At 43.4% G+C, this 18,874-nt stretch overlaps 1 protein-coding gene across 3 annotated transcripts in view; it reads right to left on the reverse strand.

Moving 5' to 3' along the window:
- LOC135510858 (regulator of microtubule dynamics protein 2) overlaps positions 1-18,874 on the reverse strand; it is a 68,697-nt gene that overhangs the window by 2,789 nt on the left and 47,034 nt on the right. For all 3 annotated transcript variants that reach the window (XM_064932151.1, XM_064932153.1, XM_064932152.1), the window contains exons 6-10: positions 4,485-4,560; positions 3,074-3,151; positions 1,770-1,868; positions 229-282; positions 12-92 (exon numbers count right to left, since the gene is read on the reverse strand). In XM_064932151.1, the coding sequence (XP_064788223.1) occupies positions 12-92; positions 229-282; positions 1,770-1,868; positions 3,074-3,151; positions 4,485-4,560 (388 nt within the window). The remainder of the gene's footprint in view (positions 1-11; positions 93-228; positions 283-1,769; positions 1,869-3,073; positions 3,152-4,484; positions 4,561-18,874) is intronic.

Genomic DNA, 18,874 nt, shown 5'->3' on the forward strand with positions numbered 1-18,874 from the left:
TCAGTACCCACCTCTTTGGAAACGGTTTCCATTGAGGCAGCAGCATCCCACATCTTCCTGGCCTGACCTTTCTGCCCCAGGTCTCTGTAACACTGACCAATCCAAAACACATTCCTCCTCCTCATCATTATCACCATCGGTGCACATACAGAGTCCGTTTGATTATTGGATATACTGTAGATTCATCTAAGACGCAGACATTACAACAACATGGGCAGTCCGACTTACCTTGGCTAAAAACACATAGTTTAATTTGGAGTACTTGGGACGGATCTCCTCCACCTGTGAAAGAGTGAAAATATTGTAAAACACGAGAACACTGTACTTGCTGATAATCAACTCTTTCTGGAGTTCAGCTTCCTGAGGCTGGAACAAAATGCCCTCTCCTTGTCCAGAATCTCTGTATTCTGAGTCATACTCTTGTGAGAAGGTAGCCCTGCATTGTAAGCACAAATCTCCTCCGCAAGCTTTGAGAATGTCTGAGTTAAGTGTTAACATAAGGCCAGAGGAGGCTGGTGGGAAGAGCTATAGGAGGAGTAGGCTCATTGTAATGGCTGGAATGGAATAAATGGAAGTGAGTCAAACGTGGTTTCCATACGTTTGATACCGTTCCATTGATTCCATTCCAGCCTTTACAATGAGCATGTCCTCCTATAGCACAATAACACATCTGTAGTCTTCCATTGGACCGCCACCAAAAACACAACCGCTGACAAAAACACTGCCTCACAGTTTACGTTCTAATGGCATCAGATCAGTCCAGGACAGGTACAGGGGTTGGAACACGATTTGGGCAAATGACTGCAATTGAAACATAGAACCTGCTCAGCACACACAATTACAGAAAGGACTAACCATAGCACTATTCTGCCTCTAGCCGTAGACAATTCTATTTCACTTGACTCTACCTTAAATTCGGACCCTATATAGCCTGAGTATTAATAGTACAATTAGAAGAATACTAGGGCAACACCTGGGCACTAGGTAGTGTGGAGTTACTGTTTGTATACTTGGTTATAGTGGCACAAGTTGTAGAACAGCATAATGTGTTTGTTGAAGCTAAACAGCCTCTACCAGAGTCCTTGCGGCCAGAAGAAACAAGTTACAACAGAGACCACTTAAATTCATTTGATGGGTGAGATACACAAGACGTGAGGAAGAGGCATGAAGCAAGAGAATCTTGGACAGGAGTCATTTCATGTCTCTCTATATAAACATGTGAAATGTGGGAACACAGATTAAGCCTCGAAATACTTGTGGTTTGGTCTTTGCGCAGAACACAGGGAGGAGTTCTCCGAGTTGAAATGTACAGTGATCAGAAAAGCTGAGTTAAAGAGAGAGAACTTGGGGCGGCAGGGTAGCCTTAGTGGTTAGAGAGTCGGACCAGTAAACGGAAAGGTTGCGAGATCGAATCCCAGAACTGACAAGGTAAAAAAATAAAATCTGCCGTTCTGCCCCTGAACAAGGCAGGACGACTGTTCTCATTTAAGGCCATCATTGTAAATAAGAATTTGTTCTTAACTGACTTGCCAAGTTAAATTAAAATAAAAAAACTTGAAAGGACTGTATGATTCTAACAGGCTAAATTATACAGTGCAGAACTATGAAAGTCACAGAAACAGAGTAGCTGTTCATACTCAAATCTAGCAGTCGGGCAAATGAGAAATGTACTGGTAAATTACATTTGCAAGGCCTGACATGCTTTACTCCACACTAACAGGTACTGCCAAACACACCACAATCTATGGTAGCAAGGAGAATCCCAATACCTTGAGGAAGTTCTTCAGCGCATCTTGGACCGTGGCACTTGGAGGCTCTCCAAACAATGTAGCAGCAATTTTCCTCTCGATCCAGGACAGCTGAGCCACCTGAACAGAACCAGTGTATAGAGCCCTTTCAGAACATGGTGAATCAGATAAACATTTAAAACGACATGGTGTGAACATGACTCTCATACTACAGTGCAAGTAGCATTTAAACAGGAGGGGGGAAGGGGGGGGGGGGTAATGGGAGTAAAGGATCTGAAAATTACTTCCCCCATCTTAAAAAAAAAGTCACTATGGAAGGACACTTCCAAAATACTAACTACTGTTCCTAAAGCCCCGTCACTCAGGATGCGGAGACAATATAACCCGCAATGGAAGCAGGTTCTAATCCTGACACAAACCAACCCATCATGATAAGCAGTCACACACACCTTTTCCATAAAACTTGATTACAAGAATAAGATAATGGGCCTAATGTGATGGACTTGCTGGGTCAAACGCATGCACTGTTCCTTCCCCGCCCCATTCATCTTAGAAATGTTCAATTGTAGGTGTAGCACTGCCTTGCCGTCCCCGTAGGCCCTTTCAAAGAGGGGCCGCTGCCTGAACGTAAACAGTGGACCAATGTTTAACGTGAACACAGAGCAGAACGCCCTTTAAATTCACTCTCACAAATCATCAGGTGTGACTTTTTCTTCCTTCTTCAGAGACATAGCCACTCGTCTTTGACTGCAGCTGTGATTTTCAAAGTGAAATAATCTACAGTGGATCTACTAGTTTCAAATCAAAATAGCAAATAAAACATTTAAATTAAAATACCTCAGACTAAATTCTATAATGATGTTCTTTAGAATGAAGCAAAATGTTCTATATTAAACCACTGCCTTTATAGTAAATAAATAATAACCTGAATATAGTAGTAATGGATTATGTACTATATCATTGCGTTTACTTGATAGCTACCTACACAAATAGCTAGCTAGAACAAAGTGTTAATAAGAAATTAATTTAAAGAGATTAAAAGCAATACAAATAAGTTCTACAGTAGGCATCTACTGAGGGAGCTAAGAGCTGTGTAAACAGTAGATCCACTGTAGATTATTTCACATTGAAAATCACAGTAGCAGGGGGTTTAAAAACCATCACACCTGGCATGGTATGTGGAGGGTGCTTGTGTGTGTGTCTGTCAATGAGTGTGTATTGCTAATGACTCCTTCTCAAAGCTCCTACATTGATCACTTCTCAGGGAGTGTATTCCTCACTGTATGTATGGTTGACTTGGGTTAATGTGTGTGTATGTCACATACAGCGTAGCACCAGCGGCCCAGCAGGTAGTAAGACATAGGATCCTGTGGTTTCAGCTCGATGGCCTTATCCAGATGATCCTGAACACAGAAGAGGACAGACAGCATTAAGTGTTGATTCATGACACCACACATTTCCCTCTGACCTGATCTGCCCTGCTCCACAGCCACCCTCAACAATGCCACAAAAATCTCTCACACACGCACATGCATCACAAGCTCCTATTTGTCATGCAACCCTCTCCCTCCCACTGTTCTTTTCCACTCAATCGCAAAATCCTCTCTCTCATATATACATATATACATATACATATATATATCATACACACATATATACATATGCACATATATACATATATACATACACATATACATACACATATACATACATATATATTTTATATATATATATATATATATTATTTTATATATATATATATATATATATATATATATATATGCGTGCGGTTCAGCCATTATGCAACCCATGCATCTGGGTGTTTTATTTATTTAACCCTTATTTTAGCAGGTAAGTTGACTGAGAACACATTCTCATTAACAGCAACAACCAGGGGAATTGTTACAGGGGAGAGAAAACAACCAATTTTAAGATTGGGAATTTAGATTGGGAATTTAGCCAGGACACCAGGGTTAACACCCCTACTCTTACTATAAGTGCCATGGGATCTTCCGTGACCAGAGAGTCAAGACACTCGTTTAACGTCTCATCCAAAAGACAGCACCCGTCACTTGGCAATGTCCCCAATCACTGCCTTGGGGCATTGGGATTTTTTTTATAGACCAGATGAAAGAGTACCTCCTCCGAAAGAGTGCCACTTCCAGCAGCATCTGGTCTCCCATCCAGGGACCAACCCTGCTTAGCTTCAGAGGCAAGCCAGCAGTATGATGTAGGGTGGTATGCTGCTGGACAGTGAGGGGAGTGATCTGAATAGAGTCCACAGTCAATAAGGCTAACGCCTGTACAGCAGTCAGTGTATATAAATACTGACAATAACCGTATGTATAGGAACATTTTTTACATTTAATTTGAGGGATATCTGACCAAAATAAGACCTAAGGTGATTCTTAGCTGTCAACTTGTGGTTGTATGCCAGGGGAGGACCTTCGACATTACATTTACATTTAACATTACATTTAGCTGGGACTCAACACTGACTGAGAGAGACCACAGGGGAAGTTCTGGAAAAGCACACGCCCCCGACCTCACCTCAGTTACCCTCTCTTATTATTGCTAAATTCCACCATTCCATCTGTGTGCCTGCCATCACCTCAGGTGCTGCTAATGTAGGTAAGGTCTGACATGCTTCAAGTACACACAAAACAAACATGTGAATCAGTGACTACATAAAGATATGGCTTTATGTGTAGACGGTCTGTCAAAAAAATCACTTACTTTGAAGATGTAGCCATTCTTTATCCTGTTCTGCACAGTCTCGTACTCTGTCATGATTCCACACATTATGGCGTACCTAGAGAAACAGAGAATTGAGAGAATTGCTCGACAATGTTGCTTTGGCAATATGAATATGTCATTTTTGTCATGCCAATAAAGCCTTTTGAAAGTGAGAGACACCCCTATTTCAATACTTTGTAGAAGAAGCACCTTTGGCAGCGATTACAGCTGTGGGTCTTTCTGGGTAAGTCTGTAAGAGCTTTCCACACCTGGATTGTGCAACATTTGCCTCTTTTTTTCTTCCTGAAATTGCTTTAAGCTCTGTCAAATTGTTTGTTGATCATTGCTAGACAACCATTTTCATATAACTTGCCATAGATTTTCAAGCATATTTAAGTTCAAACTGTAACTAAGCCACTCAGGAACATTCATGGTCTACTTGGTAAGCAGCTACAATGTAGATTTGGCCTTGTGTTTAAGGTTATTGTTCTGATGAAAGGTGAATTAAACTCAGTGTCTGGTGGAAATCAGATTGAACCAGGTTTTCCTCAATGATTTTGTCTGTGTTTAGCTCCATTACGTTTATTTTTTATTCTGAAAATCTCCACAGTCCTTAATGATTACAAGCATACCCATAACATGATGCAGCCACCACTAAGCTTGAAAATATGGAGAGTGCTACTCATGAATGTGTTGTATTGGATTTGCTCAAAACATAACACTTTGTATTCTAGACAAAAAGTTAATTGCTAAGCCACATTTTTGGCAGTATTACTTTAGTGCCTTGTTCCAAATAGGATGTATGTTTTGGAATATTTGTATTCTGTACAGACTTCCTTCTATTTACTGTCATTTAGGTACGTATTGTGGAGTAACTACAATGCTGTTGATCCATCTTCAGTTTTCTACCATTACAGCCATTAAACTCCGTAACTGTTTTAAAAAGTCACCATTGGCCTCATGGTGAAATCCTTGAGAAGTTTCCTTCCTCCAGCAACTGAGTTAGGAAGGACGCCTGTATCTTTTGTAGTGACTGGGTGTATTGATACTAGAGGTAGACCGATTATGATTTTTCAACGCCGATACCGATTATTGGAGGACCAAAAAAGCCGATACCGATTAATCGGCCGATTAAAAAAACATACAGTGGGGCAAAAAAGTATTTAGTCAGCCACCAACTGTGCAAGTTCTCCCACTTAAAAAGATGAGAGAGGCCTGTAATTTTCATCATAGGTACACTTCAACTATGACAGACAAAATGAGAAAAAAAAATCCAGAAAATCACATTGTAGGATTTTTTATGAATTTATTTGCAAATTATGGTGGAAAATAAGTATTTGGTCACCTACAAACAAGCAAGATTTCTGGCTCTCACAGACCTGTAACTTCTTCTTTAAGAGGCTCCTCTGTCCTCCACTCGTTACCTGTATTAATGGCACCTGTTTGAACTTGTTATCAGTATAAAAGACACCTGTCCACAACCACAAACAGTCACACTCCAAACTCCACTATGGCCAAGACCAAAGAGCTGTCAAAGGACACCAGAAACAAAATTGTAGACCTGCACCAGGCTGGGAAGACTGAATCTGCAATAGGTAAGCAGCTTGGTTTGAAGAAATCAACTGTGGGAGCAATTATTAGGAAATGGAAGACATACAAGACCACTGATAATCTCCCTCGATCTGGGGCGCCACGCAAGATCTCACCCCGTGGGGTCAAAATGATCACAAGAACGGTGAGCAAAAATCCCAGAACCACACGGGGGGACCTAGTGAATGACCTGCAGAGAGCTGGGACCAAAGTAACAAAGCCTACCATCAGTAACACACTACGCCGCCAGGGACTCAAATCCTGCAGTGCCAGAATAGCATTCTAACATAGGGGTTCCTTTTGTCCAGGTGTGAAAGGGCAGTGTGGAGTGCAATAGAGATTGTATCATCTGTAGATCTATTGGAGCGGTATGCAAATTGAAGTGGGTCTAGGGTTTCTGAGATAATGGTGTTGATGTCAGCCATGACCAGCCTTTCAAAGCACTTCATGGCTACAGACGTGAGTGCTATGGGTCGGTAGTCATTTAGTCAGGATACCCTAGTGTTCTTGGGCACAGGAACTATGGTGGTCTGCTTGAAACATGTTGGTATTACAGACACAGACAGGGAGAGGTTGAAAATGTCAGTGAAGACACTTGCCAGTTGGTCATCGCATGCTCGGAGTACACGTCCTGGTAATCCGTCTGGCCCTGCGGCCTTGTGAATGTCAACCTGTTTAAAGGTCTTACTCACATCGTCTGTGGAGAGCGTGATCACACAGTCGTCCGGAACAGCTGATGTTCTCATACATGTTTCAGTGTTACTTGCCTCGAAGCAAGCATAGAAGTTATTTAGCTCGTCTGGTAGCCTCGTGTCATGGGCAGCTCTCAGCCGTGATTCCCTTTGTAATCTGTAATAGTTTGCAAGCCCTGCCACATCCGACGAGTGTCGAAGCTGGTGTAGTACAATTCAATCTTAGTCCCGTATTGATGTTTTGCCCGTTTAATGGTTCGTCAGAGAGCAGGATTTTTTATAAGCTTCCGGGTTAGAGTCCCACTCCTTGAAAGCGGCAGCTCTACCCTTTAGCTCAGTGCGGATGTTGCCTGTAATCCATGGCTTCTGGTTTGGGTATGTACGTACAGCCACTGTGGGGACGATGTCGTCAATGCACTTATTAATGAAGCCAGTGACTGATGTGTTGTACTCCTCAATGCCATCGGAGGAATCCTAGAATATCCATATCCAGTCTGTGATAGCAAAACAGTCCTGTAGCATCTGCTTCATCTGACCACTTTTTTATTGACCGAGTCACTGGTGCTTCCTGCTTTAATTTTTGCTTGTATGCAGGAATCAAGAGGATAGAATTATGGTCAGATTTGACAAATGGAGGGCAAGGGAGAGCTTTGTACACGTCTCTGTGTGTTGAGTAAAGGTGGTCTAGAGTTTTTTCCCCATCTGGTTGCACATTTTGCGCAGCAGGAAATTAGGTCAAACGGATTTAAGTTTCTCTGCATTAAAGTCACCGGCCACTAGGAGCGCCACCTTTGGATGAGTGTTTGCTTGTGGCTGTATACAGCTCATTGAGTGCGGTCTTAGTGCCAGCATCGGTTTGTGGTGGTAAATAGACAGCTACGAAGAATATAGAAAACTCTCTAGGTAGATAGTGTGGTCTACAGCTTATCATGAGGTATTCTACCTCAGGCGAGCAAAACCTTGAGACTTCCTTGGATATTGTGCACCAGCTGTTGTTTACAAATATAAATAGACTGTCACCCCTTGTCTTACCAGAGGCTGCTGTTCTATCCTGCCGATACAGTGTATAACCCGCCAGCTGTATGTTATTCATTTCGTCATCCAGCCACGACTCAGTGAAACAAAATCCCTCTCATCCGACAAGGGCACAGCAAAGGATTTTTCCCCACATCTTGTCCGCTCTGGTATTTGAACCAGCAACCTTTCGGTTACTGGCCCAACACTCTAAATACGAGGCTACCTTCCGCCCCTGACTCACACCACTCATTTCCTGGGTCACTAGCCACCACTCCACCCAGGAGGGGCTGGAAGCCTACAAATCAAATTGTACACATTTAGCAATGTCAGCGAAACCTCCCAGACAAGCTCCTCATTAAACAACTTGAGAAGGAGAGATAAGATCAGCTGCTTTCCCTCTTTTCCATTGTTCTCTATCCCAATTAAAGCTCCAATCTGTAATTTGGGAAGCTGTTCAATGGTCATTTCAATTCTAGAATGGCTTCCAGGGTATAGCTCCAAAATATGGTCAAAATAATCTCTTGGATTGTTAGTCCAAAACAAGTGAAGTGTTGTGTTTAGTTGTTTTTCGAATCCCAGAATGCAGATTTAATATACAAGGGACACTGGGAACAAGGAAGGGGCTAAATAAAACCGTGGAAGATGGTGTGTGTTTTATCCCCAGCCTGTAGCTGTGGGTTCTGAGAAAAGTGTGTTGCGCCAACCGCCAATGCTCAAATTTTGTTTCCTGATTAGCAGGAAAGTATTAGAATTGTGTGTATTGCTCTGTGCACCGATTTTCATATGCTCCATGTGATTCATACGTGCTTTAAAATGTATACCACCTATACAGTGGGTGTTGCAAAATAAGACAGCGAGAAATCAAGTGCCACCCACACCGCACTCACAAAAGCATCTTTATCTATTATCTGCCAAAGCATTGGCGGGTGAATTGTATATAACTGTAACAAAACGGTAATTGTTTATTTTCTTATGGCAGCGCGATGAGATAGCGGAGATGCTATCTGCAGCTTTTAGCCGACTGGCTTCCAATGAAAACATTCTGCTGTGTGATGATATGTTTTCGCAAGTCCTACACCACTGACCGACTTGCTACCTGTTAATGAATAAATACGGCCGGTGGATGGATGATAAAATGGTTTGCTTCTCCCCTATCTGAATAGATAGATAGATCTTAGGCACATGTATACACTGAGTACACCAAACATTAGGAACACCTTCCTAATAGAGTGGCACGCCCCTTCTTTTGCTCCAATTCGTCAGGGCATGTGGATTCCACACTCTACACTGCCCATGTTGACTGCAATGCTTCCCACAGTTGTGTCAAGTTAGCTGGATGTCCTTTGGGTGCTGGATAATTCTTGATACACACAGGAAACTGTTGAGCGTGAAAAACCCAGCAGCGTTGCAGTTGCAGTTCACACAAACCGGTGTGCATGGCATCTACTACCATACTCCATTGAAAAGGCACTTAAATCTTGCCACACATACACACAATGCATGTCTCAATTGTCTCAAGGATTAGAAACCCTTCTTTAAACTGGTCTCCGCCCCTTCATCTACGCTGACTGAAGTAGACTTAACAAGTGACATCAATAAGGGATCACAGCTTTCACCTGGTCAGTCTGTCACGGAAAGAGCAGGTGTTCTTGATGTTTTGTAGACTCAGTGTATGTATTGACGTGTGGGTAACTGTCAGTGATGTGGGTAACTGTCAGTGATGTGAGTAACTGTCAGTGATGTGAGTAACTGTCAGTGATGTGAGTAACTGTCAGTGATGTGAGTAACTGTCAGTGATGTGGGTAACTGTCAGTGATGTGAGTAACTGTCAGTGATGTGAGTAACTGTCAGTGATGTGGGTAACTGTTAGTGATGTGAGTAACTGTCAGTGATGTGGGTAACTGTCAGTGATGTGGGTAACTGTCAGTGATGTGAGTAACTGTCAGTGATGTGGGTAACTGTCAGTGATGTGGGTAACTGTCAGTGATGTGGGTAACTGTCAGTGATGTGAGTAACTGTCAGTGATGTGGGTAACTGTCAGTGATGTGGGTAACTGTCAGTGATGTGAGTAACTGTCAGTGATGTGAGTAACTGTCAGTGATGTGGGTAACTGTCAGTGATGTGAGTAACTGTCAGTGATGTGGGTAACTGTCAGTGATGTGAGTAACTGTCAGTGATGTGAGTAACTGTCAGTGATATGGGTAACTGTCAGTGATGTGAGTAACTGTTAGTGATGTGAGTAACTGTCAGTGATGTGGGTAACTGTCAGTGATGTGGGTAACTGTCAGTGATGTGGGTAACTGTCAGTAGGACTTTATTCTTATTTTAAATGTGTGCAGTTCTGTCCTTGAGACCTTCTTGTCTATTGGTGTTCTGCATAATTTCATGTTTTATGTATTGTGTGGACTCCAGGAAGAGTAGCTGCTGCTTCAGCAACATCTAATCCAAAATAAAATACTGACTATTAAGGTTAGGGGAGGTAAAGTAGTCTGCCAGATGACCTAAAAGGTCCCAAAAAGTATCTAGGAAGCCTCGAGGGTAACACCTTTTCAGAGCCAACATGCCCCAAAACCCTATAACCCTATTTACACATGCATAACACATTTATAACCACACGTTGATGGAGGGACAGTGAATAACAAGCCTGTAAAGAAGCAGTGTCTAACCGCGTAGAATAAACTGTACAAATTATAGTTTTAGACGAGGAACATTAGCGATTGTCAGAAGTGCAAACACTCTAGGGAAAAACAACAACTCTTGAATTGGTTTTTATGTAGTCCTACTCAATATAATATATGATTAACAGCTATAAATCTAAAGTGACATCAGGGGAGTGGAGAGGAGTTGAGAAACACAGAGTAGCATAACAGAGGTGTGTACTAATCACAGTTCATATGGAACATCTCACAGGTGAGGGCTGTGAAGGAGCATGGTGGATTTCTCAATATTAACCACAGGAATTATTCCTGTCTCTCAGTGGTTAAGGCCAAGTTAAGTATTATTATTCAGCATGGAACTCTGCTCTGGCACTAAACTCAACTCTATGATTTTCGATGGAGTAGCGACAAGCGTGCGCGGACTGGAGCTCTGACGTCACATAAAATGAAGTTAGCAAAAACTACTGATTTTGCATGCTGAGTGGCGCAGCGGTCTAAGGCACTGCATCGCAGTGCTAGAGGCGTCACTACAGATCCCGGGTTAGATCCTGGGCTGTGTCGCAGCCGGCCGCGACCGGGAGACCCATGAGGTGGCGCACAATTGGCCCAGAGTCATCCGGGTTAGGGGAGAGTGTGGCCGGCCGGGATGCCCTTGATCCATCGTGCACTAGCAACTCCAGTGGCGGGCACACTGACACGGTGGTCGCCAGTAGGACAGCGTTTCCTTCGACACATTGGTACGGCTGGCTTACGGGTTAAGCGAGCAGTGTGTCAAGGAGCAGTGCGGCTTGACAGGGTGGTGTTTCAGAGGATGCATGGCTCTCGAACTTCGCCTCTCCCGAGTCCGTACGGGAGTTGCAGAGATGGGACCAGACTACAATTACAATTGGATACCACGAAATTGGGGAGAAAAAAGGGCTACAAATTGAAATACTGATTTCAGCGCCCAAAGAAGAGCCAGCAATTACACAGATCAATGTCGTGCTAATTTGACGTGATGTCGGAGCTCCACACTAGTTGCCGCACAACTCCCATCGTAAATGGTGGAGAAGAGTTTAAATCAGAGAGTTCTGGCAGTGCATAACGAGAAGTACGTGGATCTGGAGGTGCCAGTACAAAACGGCAAAGTTGCTCATGATCGGCCGAGCACATAATGGTGTTGGCTCACCAACCCATTCTGGAGATTCCCTCCACAGGGGGAACTTTCATTTCGGATGGAAGAGATCCAGAAAGGTGGGGCGACACCAGCAATTGCTACATTTCATGGTCTGTTTATTTTTGCAAATCAATTCATCCATGTAAGCACAGGCTAAAAGGTCCATCCTGGTGTAGAGCAGCTACCTAAACAGTTCTAATCCTACCTTTAGATCTCAGATCAAGATCTGACCCCAATAGACTTCACCTACACTCCGTGCTAATGAACAGCTCATATTGAAAATGTTTGGTAAACTCTGAGCATGTTGCTACTTACGCAGTGTTTTCCCTGGATTCATTTAGCAGTGGTGCACCGCATCTGCCAAACTGTTGTCGCACAACCCAAAGAATATGGAACAGCCCACATGGACTTTTCCTCTGAAAAGAGCCTGTGTGACATCTTAGAACTTCAATTACATATTTTTTGTTGTAGTCTACGGAGTACCATTTCTCGTGTGTCTCCTCACAAACAAGCGGGTTCCCGCAATTGTGGGAAAAACACTTTTGAAAGCAGTTATGGTCATTTTTAAAATGAGAGGGTGTCCCAGCTTACCATTACTACTCCATTTATTGCTCAACTTCCTAATATTAGGTGTAAATGCATTTAGCACGCCACAATTCACGGTGAGTGCACAAGGGAGACTAGGGCTATTTGGAACAAGGGAAGTTATCAAAAACTACTGATTTCGCCACCCGAGTGGCACAGCGGTCAAAGGCACTGCATCGTGCCACTGATGACAATGCTTCATCAAGACACTTTACAGTGAGTCTTTCTGGATATGACTGTCCGATAAAGGTCTCTAAGATGTAGGTTAGAATGTGTCAAAGAAGGGTATTTGCACCTGCCATTTGAGATATATATATATATTTTTATGAGTCTGGCAGCAGCTCTACCTCAAGCCAATTTCCCAAGTAGAAATATAAGCCCATGCTTAAAGTTTACATTTGCGATGTGTGAAACAGCACCATGACTCTAGAAGCAGAGAGGGGTGGGAGAGAGAGAAAGAGAGTGGATGCGAGGGTGAGAAGTGGTGTGCCTGGCCCCAGGGGCCTGCCCCATGTTGTTAGGTTTTTTTCCCCCTGCCGAAACAATATCTCCCATAACTTTTTACAGAAAGGAAGCGAGGGAGGGAGAGATCAAGAGAGGTAGAGGGCGTCACAGGAAACAGAGAGAAGCACTGTCATCGCCAGGACATTGCGCAAGGTTATTACAATCCACTTCTTCCTTGAAATCCACTCCACTGGCCAAAGACACGGGGGGGGGGGGGGAGCAGGTGTCAACTGCTTGGCGGAAGCAGCAGATTCATTTCAGCCATCAGATCCAAATATAGAAAACTCATTGAAAGAGAGAGGACCAGCAGGCAGACAGCACCCCAGGCTAAACCTAAACAGCACAGGGGTGGATGAACTCTGAATCCTGGGCAACCTGTGTGTGGGAGTAGATGAGCTAATGTTCTTAGAAAAGAGCAATGGAACAAGTGGATAGTGTTTCTGTATTTTTGGGGGGAGGGGGACAACACCATGACAGTCGTTTTATAGTGTGAGGAAAAGTAAATCATAATTAACAAGCATAATTCAACATCTGCCAAAAGGAAAGTTTGAGATGTCTGAGGAAACGACAATATGTTCTCACGGAAATGCTAAGTAGAATAAACATTGTTAACCCAGATTTATAAACTATCTTGCAACACCGGAACTGTTTGGCCCCAATTGCCCGTCCCCCACACTTACGCATGCACTCAACCTCAAACTGGGAGCTTTATCTAATTTCCCATCTGGCTATTAAACCGGAACATGGACCCAAACTGCTTTAAGTTTCTTACAAACTCCATTAGTGGATATAGGATTAAGCATAAAGCTGTTGTTCTTAATTAACTAAACAAACCCGGAAATGTCTCCCTCTTACTTGACAACAGTGCGCTGTGGTATGTGTAACGCTAATTATTTCCCAACGAGCAAGGCAAACAGGACTGTTGGCTGACAGAGCAGGCACAAGGCACCCTGTGACACTTTTCCATGGGAAAAATACACACAGCAATTTATAAAGGCCAATAACATTCACCGAAGATAGGTTTGGTGCACAAATGACAATTTCACTGGTAAATCCTACAAAATGCACGCACTGGGGAAAAGATTAGCTTTCGTAAAACAATGCATTTAAGGTACACATAACATACTGCAAGGTACAGTCCTCGCCATATGCATTTGGACAGTGAAGCTTACACTTTTATTTTGTCTCTGCTCAAGCATTTTTGATTTGAGATCGAACGATTAACAAGGGAATAATAAAGTATTTATTTTCATACACATCTTCTTTAGACATAAAAGCACTTTATGTATTGTGGTAAACCGTGGGGTGTTTGGTTTGAGTGCACAGAGATGGACACCCAGACAGGGAGGCTCTAGTCAGGAAAAACGCCGTTACTGGGCAAAATAAAATAAACGTAACAAAATAACGTCTCCTTCCTGGTCCGACTCGGGCCCACAGTGGAGACCTCTCGCCGCTGAGCATGGGTTGCACAGGCGACAGTGCGCGGAGCGCATTGACTCCTCCCGGCCAGGGCAGCTCCACGCAAGCTTCACGGCCACGGCTGGTTCCATCTGGGCCCCATTCAGCCCCTTATATCTCTCTCGGTACCTTTCTTCCCCCTCCCCGCGTCTGCGCTCTCTGCCCGGGGCCCTTTCAGCAGGTCATGGGTGTTCTGGTGGGTTTCCACCGCAGTCAGCAAATCCTCCACGCTTTGGGGGTCCTGCATGATCGTAGGAGAGGGCCCCGAACGTACCGATCCAGGACAACCTTATCGATTATTGGGAGGGACAGTACGTCAGTCAGTAGACAGCCCTTGAGTAAGGTGACTCAGGATCTCACGTTTGAGTCCCTCATAATTCTCTGCCTGGTCAGCGTTCAAGTCGAAGTAGGTCTTCTGGGCCTTCCCGGAGAGGTAGGGTGCCAAATGGCTGTCGCGCTTGGGCCACCCTTCACGCTGCGCTGTCCTTTCGAAGGTGCACAAATACGTCTCCACGTCATCTTCCTCCATTAACTTGACCAGAAACTGAGTCGGGCTAGACTCCTGGGACGTACCACCTTTCAGCTGGGCTACGTCCGCGACTAAATCGGAGGATTTGTATTGGTTGACACTCTCCCTTAAATTGGTGCCGTCAGCATCGGGGTGCCCAGCACAGTTACTCCCAGCAGAGGGAGCCAATGTCGTGACCTTCCGGGATACCACAGTATCTACTCCCCTTGTTAGACAAAATCATAAGTATTTGGACAAATTAGTGTATTAAAGTAGTCAAAATATGAGTTTATGGTCTCATATGCCATGCACTCAATGACTACATCACGCTTGCAACTCTACAAACCCGTTTAGGTTAATTTGCCGTTTGTTTAGGGTCATGACGTTAAAACTGGTGAGGACCATATAGCAGGTTTGATCGGTTCCTTATGCTATATGTGAGGGAGATGAATAAATAGCAATATGCAGGTCAACAAAATATGATTAACATGTATAGCACAAACCATTTATATTGGTGGCAATTTGTATATTTCAGCAGTGCATTATGGGAAATAACTTTACAGTTTCAGGAGAATCAGAGGGCTTAATCTAGTACAATCTACTATAGCTGTATTCCATTCGTTGGTCTATGATGAGCAGTCAAGTCCGGACAGGCCCCAGTGTTTCAGATGAGGAATGCAGCATTGGGGCCTCCACAAACACAAACAGGATCCATGTGGTTACTTTCTACTCCAGAGAACTAATTAAAAGCAAGGGAATTTTTCTCTAATCACCAAGCAAGGTGATACATTTTTCAATCAAAACCAGGTGGGGGTTTACGTCTACTTTAGCTTTTCAGGAAGTGATGTGCCACAGAGGTGATATAAGTAGAGGTGGTTGAATTTTCAAAACTAATTGTGGAGTGCTCAATATGAATATCAAACTTTGCTTGAGAAGAACTCTCTTTGAGAAGAAGGTAGATGACATGGGAGCCACTATGAGGAACCAATACAAGTTTCACCAAAACAACAAGTATAACCACACAACATTAAATCTTTTAGCCGATGCCTTCTGAAACTGCTCATACCTCTTGACTATTCCACATTACAGCCCGAATTCAAAATGGGTTTGATATATTTTGCTCCTCACCCATCTACACACAGTACCCCATTATGACAAAATTAAAACATGTTTTTAGACATGTTAGCAAATATATATACAAACGTATGTGGACACCCCTTAAATTTGTGGTTTCGGGTATTTCTGCCACACCCGTTGCTGACAGGTATTTAAAATCGAGCACATAGCCATGCAATCTCCGTAGACAAACATTGGCAGTAGAATGGCTTTACTGAAGAGCTCAGTGACTTCCAACGTAGGACCGTCATAGGATGCCACCTTTCCAAGATGCTTCAGTTCGTCAAATTGCACTGGTCAAAGTGCTATAATTGTGAAGTGGAAACGTCTAGGTGTAACAACGGCTCAGCCGCGAAGTGGTAGGCTACACAAGCTGACAGAACGGGACCGGCAAGCACTGAAGCGTGTTAAAATCGTCTGTCCTCGGTTGCAATAACGAGTTCTAAACTGCCTCTGGAAACAATGTCAGCACAATAAACACTTCATCAGGAGCTTCATGAAATGGGTTTTCCATGGCCAAGCAGCCGCACACAAGCCTGAGATCACCATGCGTAATGCCGGCTGGAGTGGTGCAAAGCTCGCCCCATTGGACTGGAAATGCGTTCTCTGGAGTGATGAATCACACTTAACCATCTGGCAGTCCTACAGACGAATTTGGGTTTGGCGGATGCAAGCTTCCTGCCCCAATGCATAGTGCCAACTCTAATGTTTGGTGGATGAGGAATAATGGTCTGCAGCTGTTATCCATGGTTTAGGCTAGGCCCCTTAGCTCCAGTGAAGGGAAATCTTAGTGTACTCTATAGTGTACAATGACATTCTAGATGATTCTGTGCTTCCAACTTTGTGGCAACAGTTTGGGGAAGGCCCTGTCCTGTTTCAGCATGACAATGCCCCCATGCACAAAGCGAGGTCAATACAGAAATGGCTTGTCGAGATCGATGTGGAAGAATGTGACTGGCCTGCACAGAGCCCTGACCTCAACCCCATCGAACACCGTTGGGATGAATTGGAATGCAGACTGCGAGCCAGACCTAATTGCCCAACATCAGTGCCCGACTTTGCTAATACTCTTGTGGCTGAATGGAAGCAAGTCCACGCAGCAATGTTCCAACATCTAGTGGAAAGCCTTCCCAGAAGAGTGGAGACTGTTATAGCAGCAAAGGTGGGACCAACTCTATATTAATGCCCATGATTTTGGAATGTGATGTCCGAAGAGCAGGTATCCACATACACTACATGACCAAAAGTATCACATTCACATAAATACTCACAACTTTGAGTCAATAAATGTTAGAATTGCCTTTGGCAGTGATTACAGCTGTGATTATTTCTGGGTAAGTCTGAGAGTTTTGCATTACAGTTGAAGTAGGAAGTTTACATACACTTAGGTTGGAGTCATTAAAACTCGTTTTTCAACCACTCCACAAATTTCTTGTTAACAAACTATAGTTATGGTAAGTTGGTTAGGACATCTACTTTGTGTTTGACACAAGTAATGTTTCCAACAATTGTTTACAGACAGATTATTTCACTTATAATTCACTGAATCACAATTCCAGTGGGCCAGAAGTTTACTAAAGTTGACTGTGCCTTTAAACAGCTTGGAAAATTCCAGAAAATGATGTCATGGCTTAAGAAGCTTCTGATAGGCTAATTAACATAATTTGAGTCAATTGAAGGTGTACCTGTGGATATATTTCAAGGCCTTCAAACTCAGTGCCTCTTTTCTTGACATCATGGGAAAATCAAAAGATATCAGCCAAGACCTCAAAAAAAAGAGAAAAAATTGTAGACCTCCACAAGTTTGGTTAATCCTTTGGAGCAATTTCCAAACACCTGAATGAACCACGTTCATCTGCACAAACAATAGTACACAAGTATAAACACCATGGGACCACGCAGCCGTCATACCGCTCAGGAAGGAGACGCGTGTCTCCTAGAGATGAACGTACTTTGGTGCGAAAAGTGCAAATCAATCCCAGAACAACAGCAAAGGACGTTGGAAAGATGCTGGAGGAAACAGGTATAAAAGTATCTATATCCACAGTAAAACGAGTCCTATATCGGCATACCCGGAAAAGCCGCTCGGCAAGGAAGAAGCCACTGCTCAAAAACCACCATAAAAAAGCCAGACTACGGTTTGCAACTGCACATGGGGACAAAGATCATACTTCTTGGAGAAATGTCCTCTGGTCTGATGAAACAAAAATAGAACTGTTTGAACATGATGATCATCATTATGTTTGGAGGAAAAAGGGGGAGGCTGGAAAGCAGAAGAACACCATCCTAACCATGAAGCACGGGGATGGCAACATCATGTTGTCGGGGGTGCTTTGCTGCAGGAGGGACTGGTGCACTTCACAAAATAGATGGCTTCATGAGGGAGGAAAGTTATGTGGATATATTGAAGCAACATCTCAAGACATCAGTCAGGAAGTTAAAGGGTCTTCCAAATGGACAATGACCCCAAGCATACTTCCAAAGTTGTGGCAAAATGGCTTAAGGACAACAAAGTCAAGGTATTGGAGTGGCCATCACAAAGCCCTGACCTCATCCTATAGAAAATATGTGGGCAGAACTGAAAAAGCATGTGCGAGAAGGAGGCCAACCAACCTGACTCAGTTACACCAGCTCTGACCGGAGGAATGGGTCAGAATTCACCCAACTTATTGTGGGAAGCTTGTGGAAGGCTACCCAAAACGTTTGACCCAAGTTAAACAATTTAAAGGCAATGCTACCAAATAATAATTGAGTGTATGTAGACTTTTGACCCACTGGGAATGTGATGAAAGAAATAAAAGTTGAAATAATTAATTTCATGCATGTTAACATTAGAAACCTACTCCCTAAGTTTGCTTTATTCACTGCTTTAGCACATTCTTCCAACCCGGATGCCTTAGCCGTGTCTGAATCCTGATTTAGGAAAACCACCAAAACCTCTGAAATTTCCATCCCTAACTATAACATTTTCCACCAAGATAGAACTGCCAAAGGGGGCGGCGTTGCAATCTACTGCAGAGATAGCTTGCAGAGTTCTGTCTTACTATCCAGGTCTGTACCAAAACAATTGAAGCTTCTACTTCTAAAGATTCACCTTTCCAGAAACA

The sequence above is a fragment of the Oncorhynchus masou genome, chromosome 23 (assembly GCF_036934945.1).
Source record: "Oncorhynchus masou masou isolate Uvic2021 chromosome 23, UVic_Omas_1.1, whole genome shotgun sequence".
Classification (NCBI taxonomy): domain Eukaryota; kingdom Metazoa; phylum Chordata; class Actinopteri; order Salmoniformes; family Salmonidae; genus Oncorhynchus; species Oncorhynchus masou.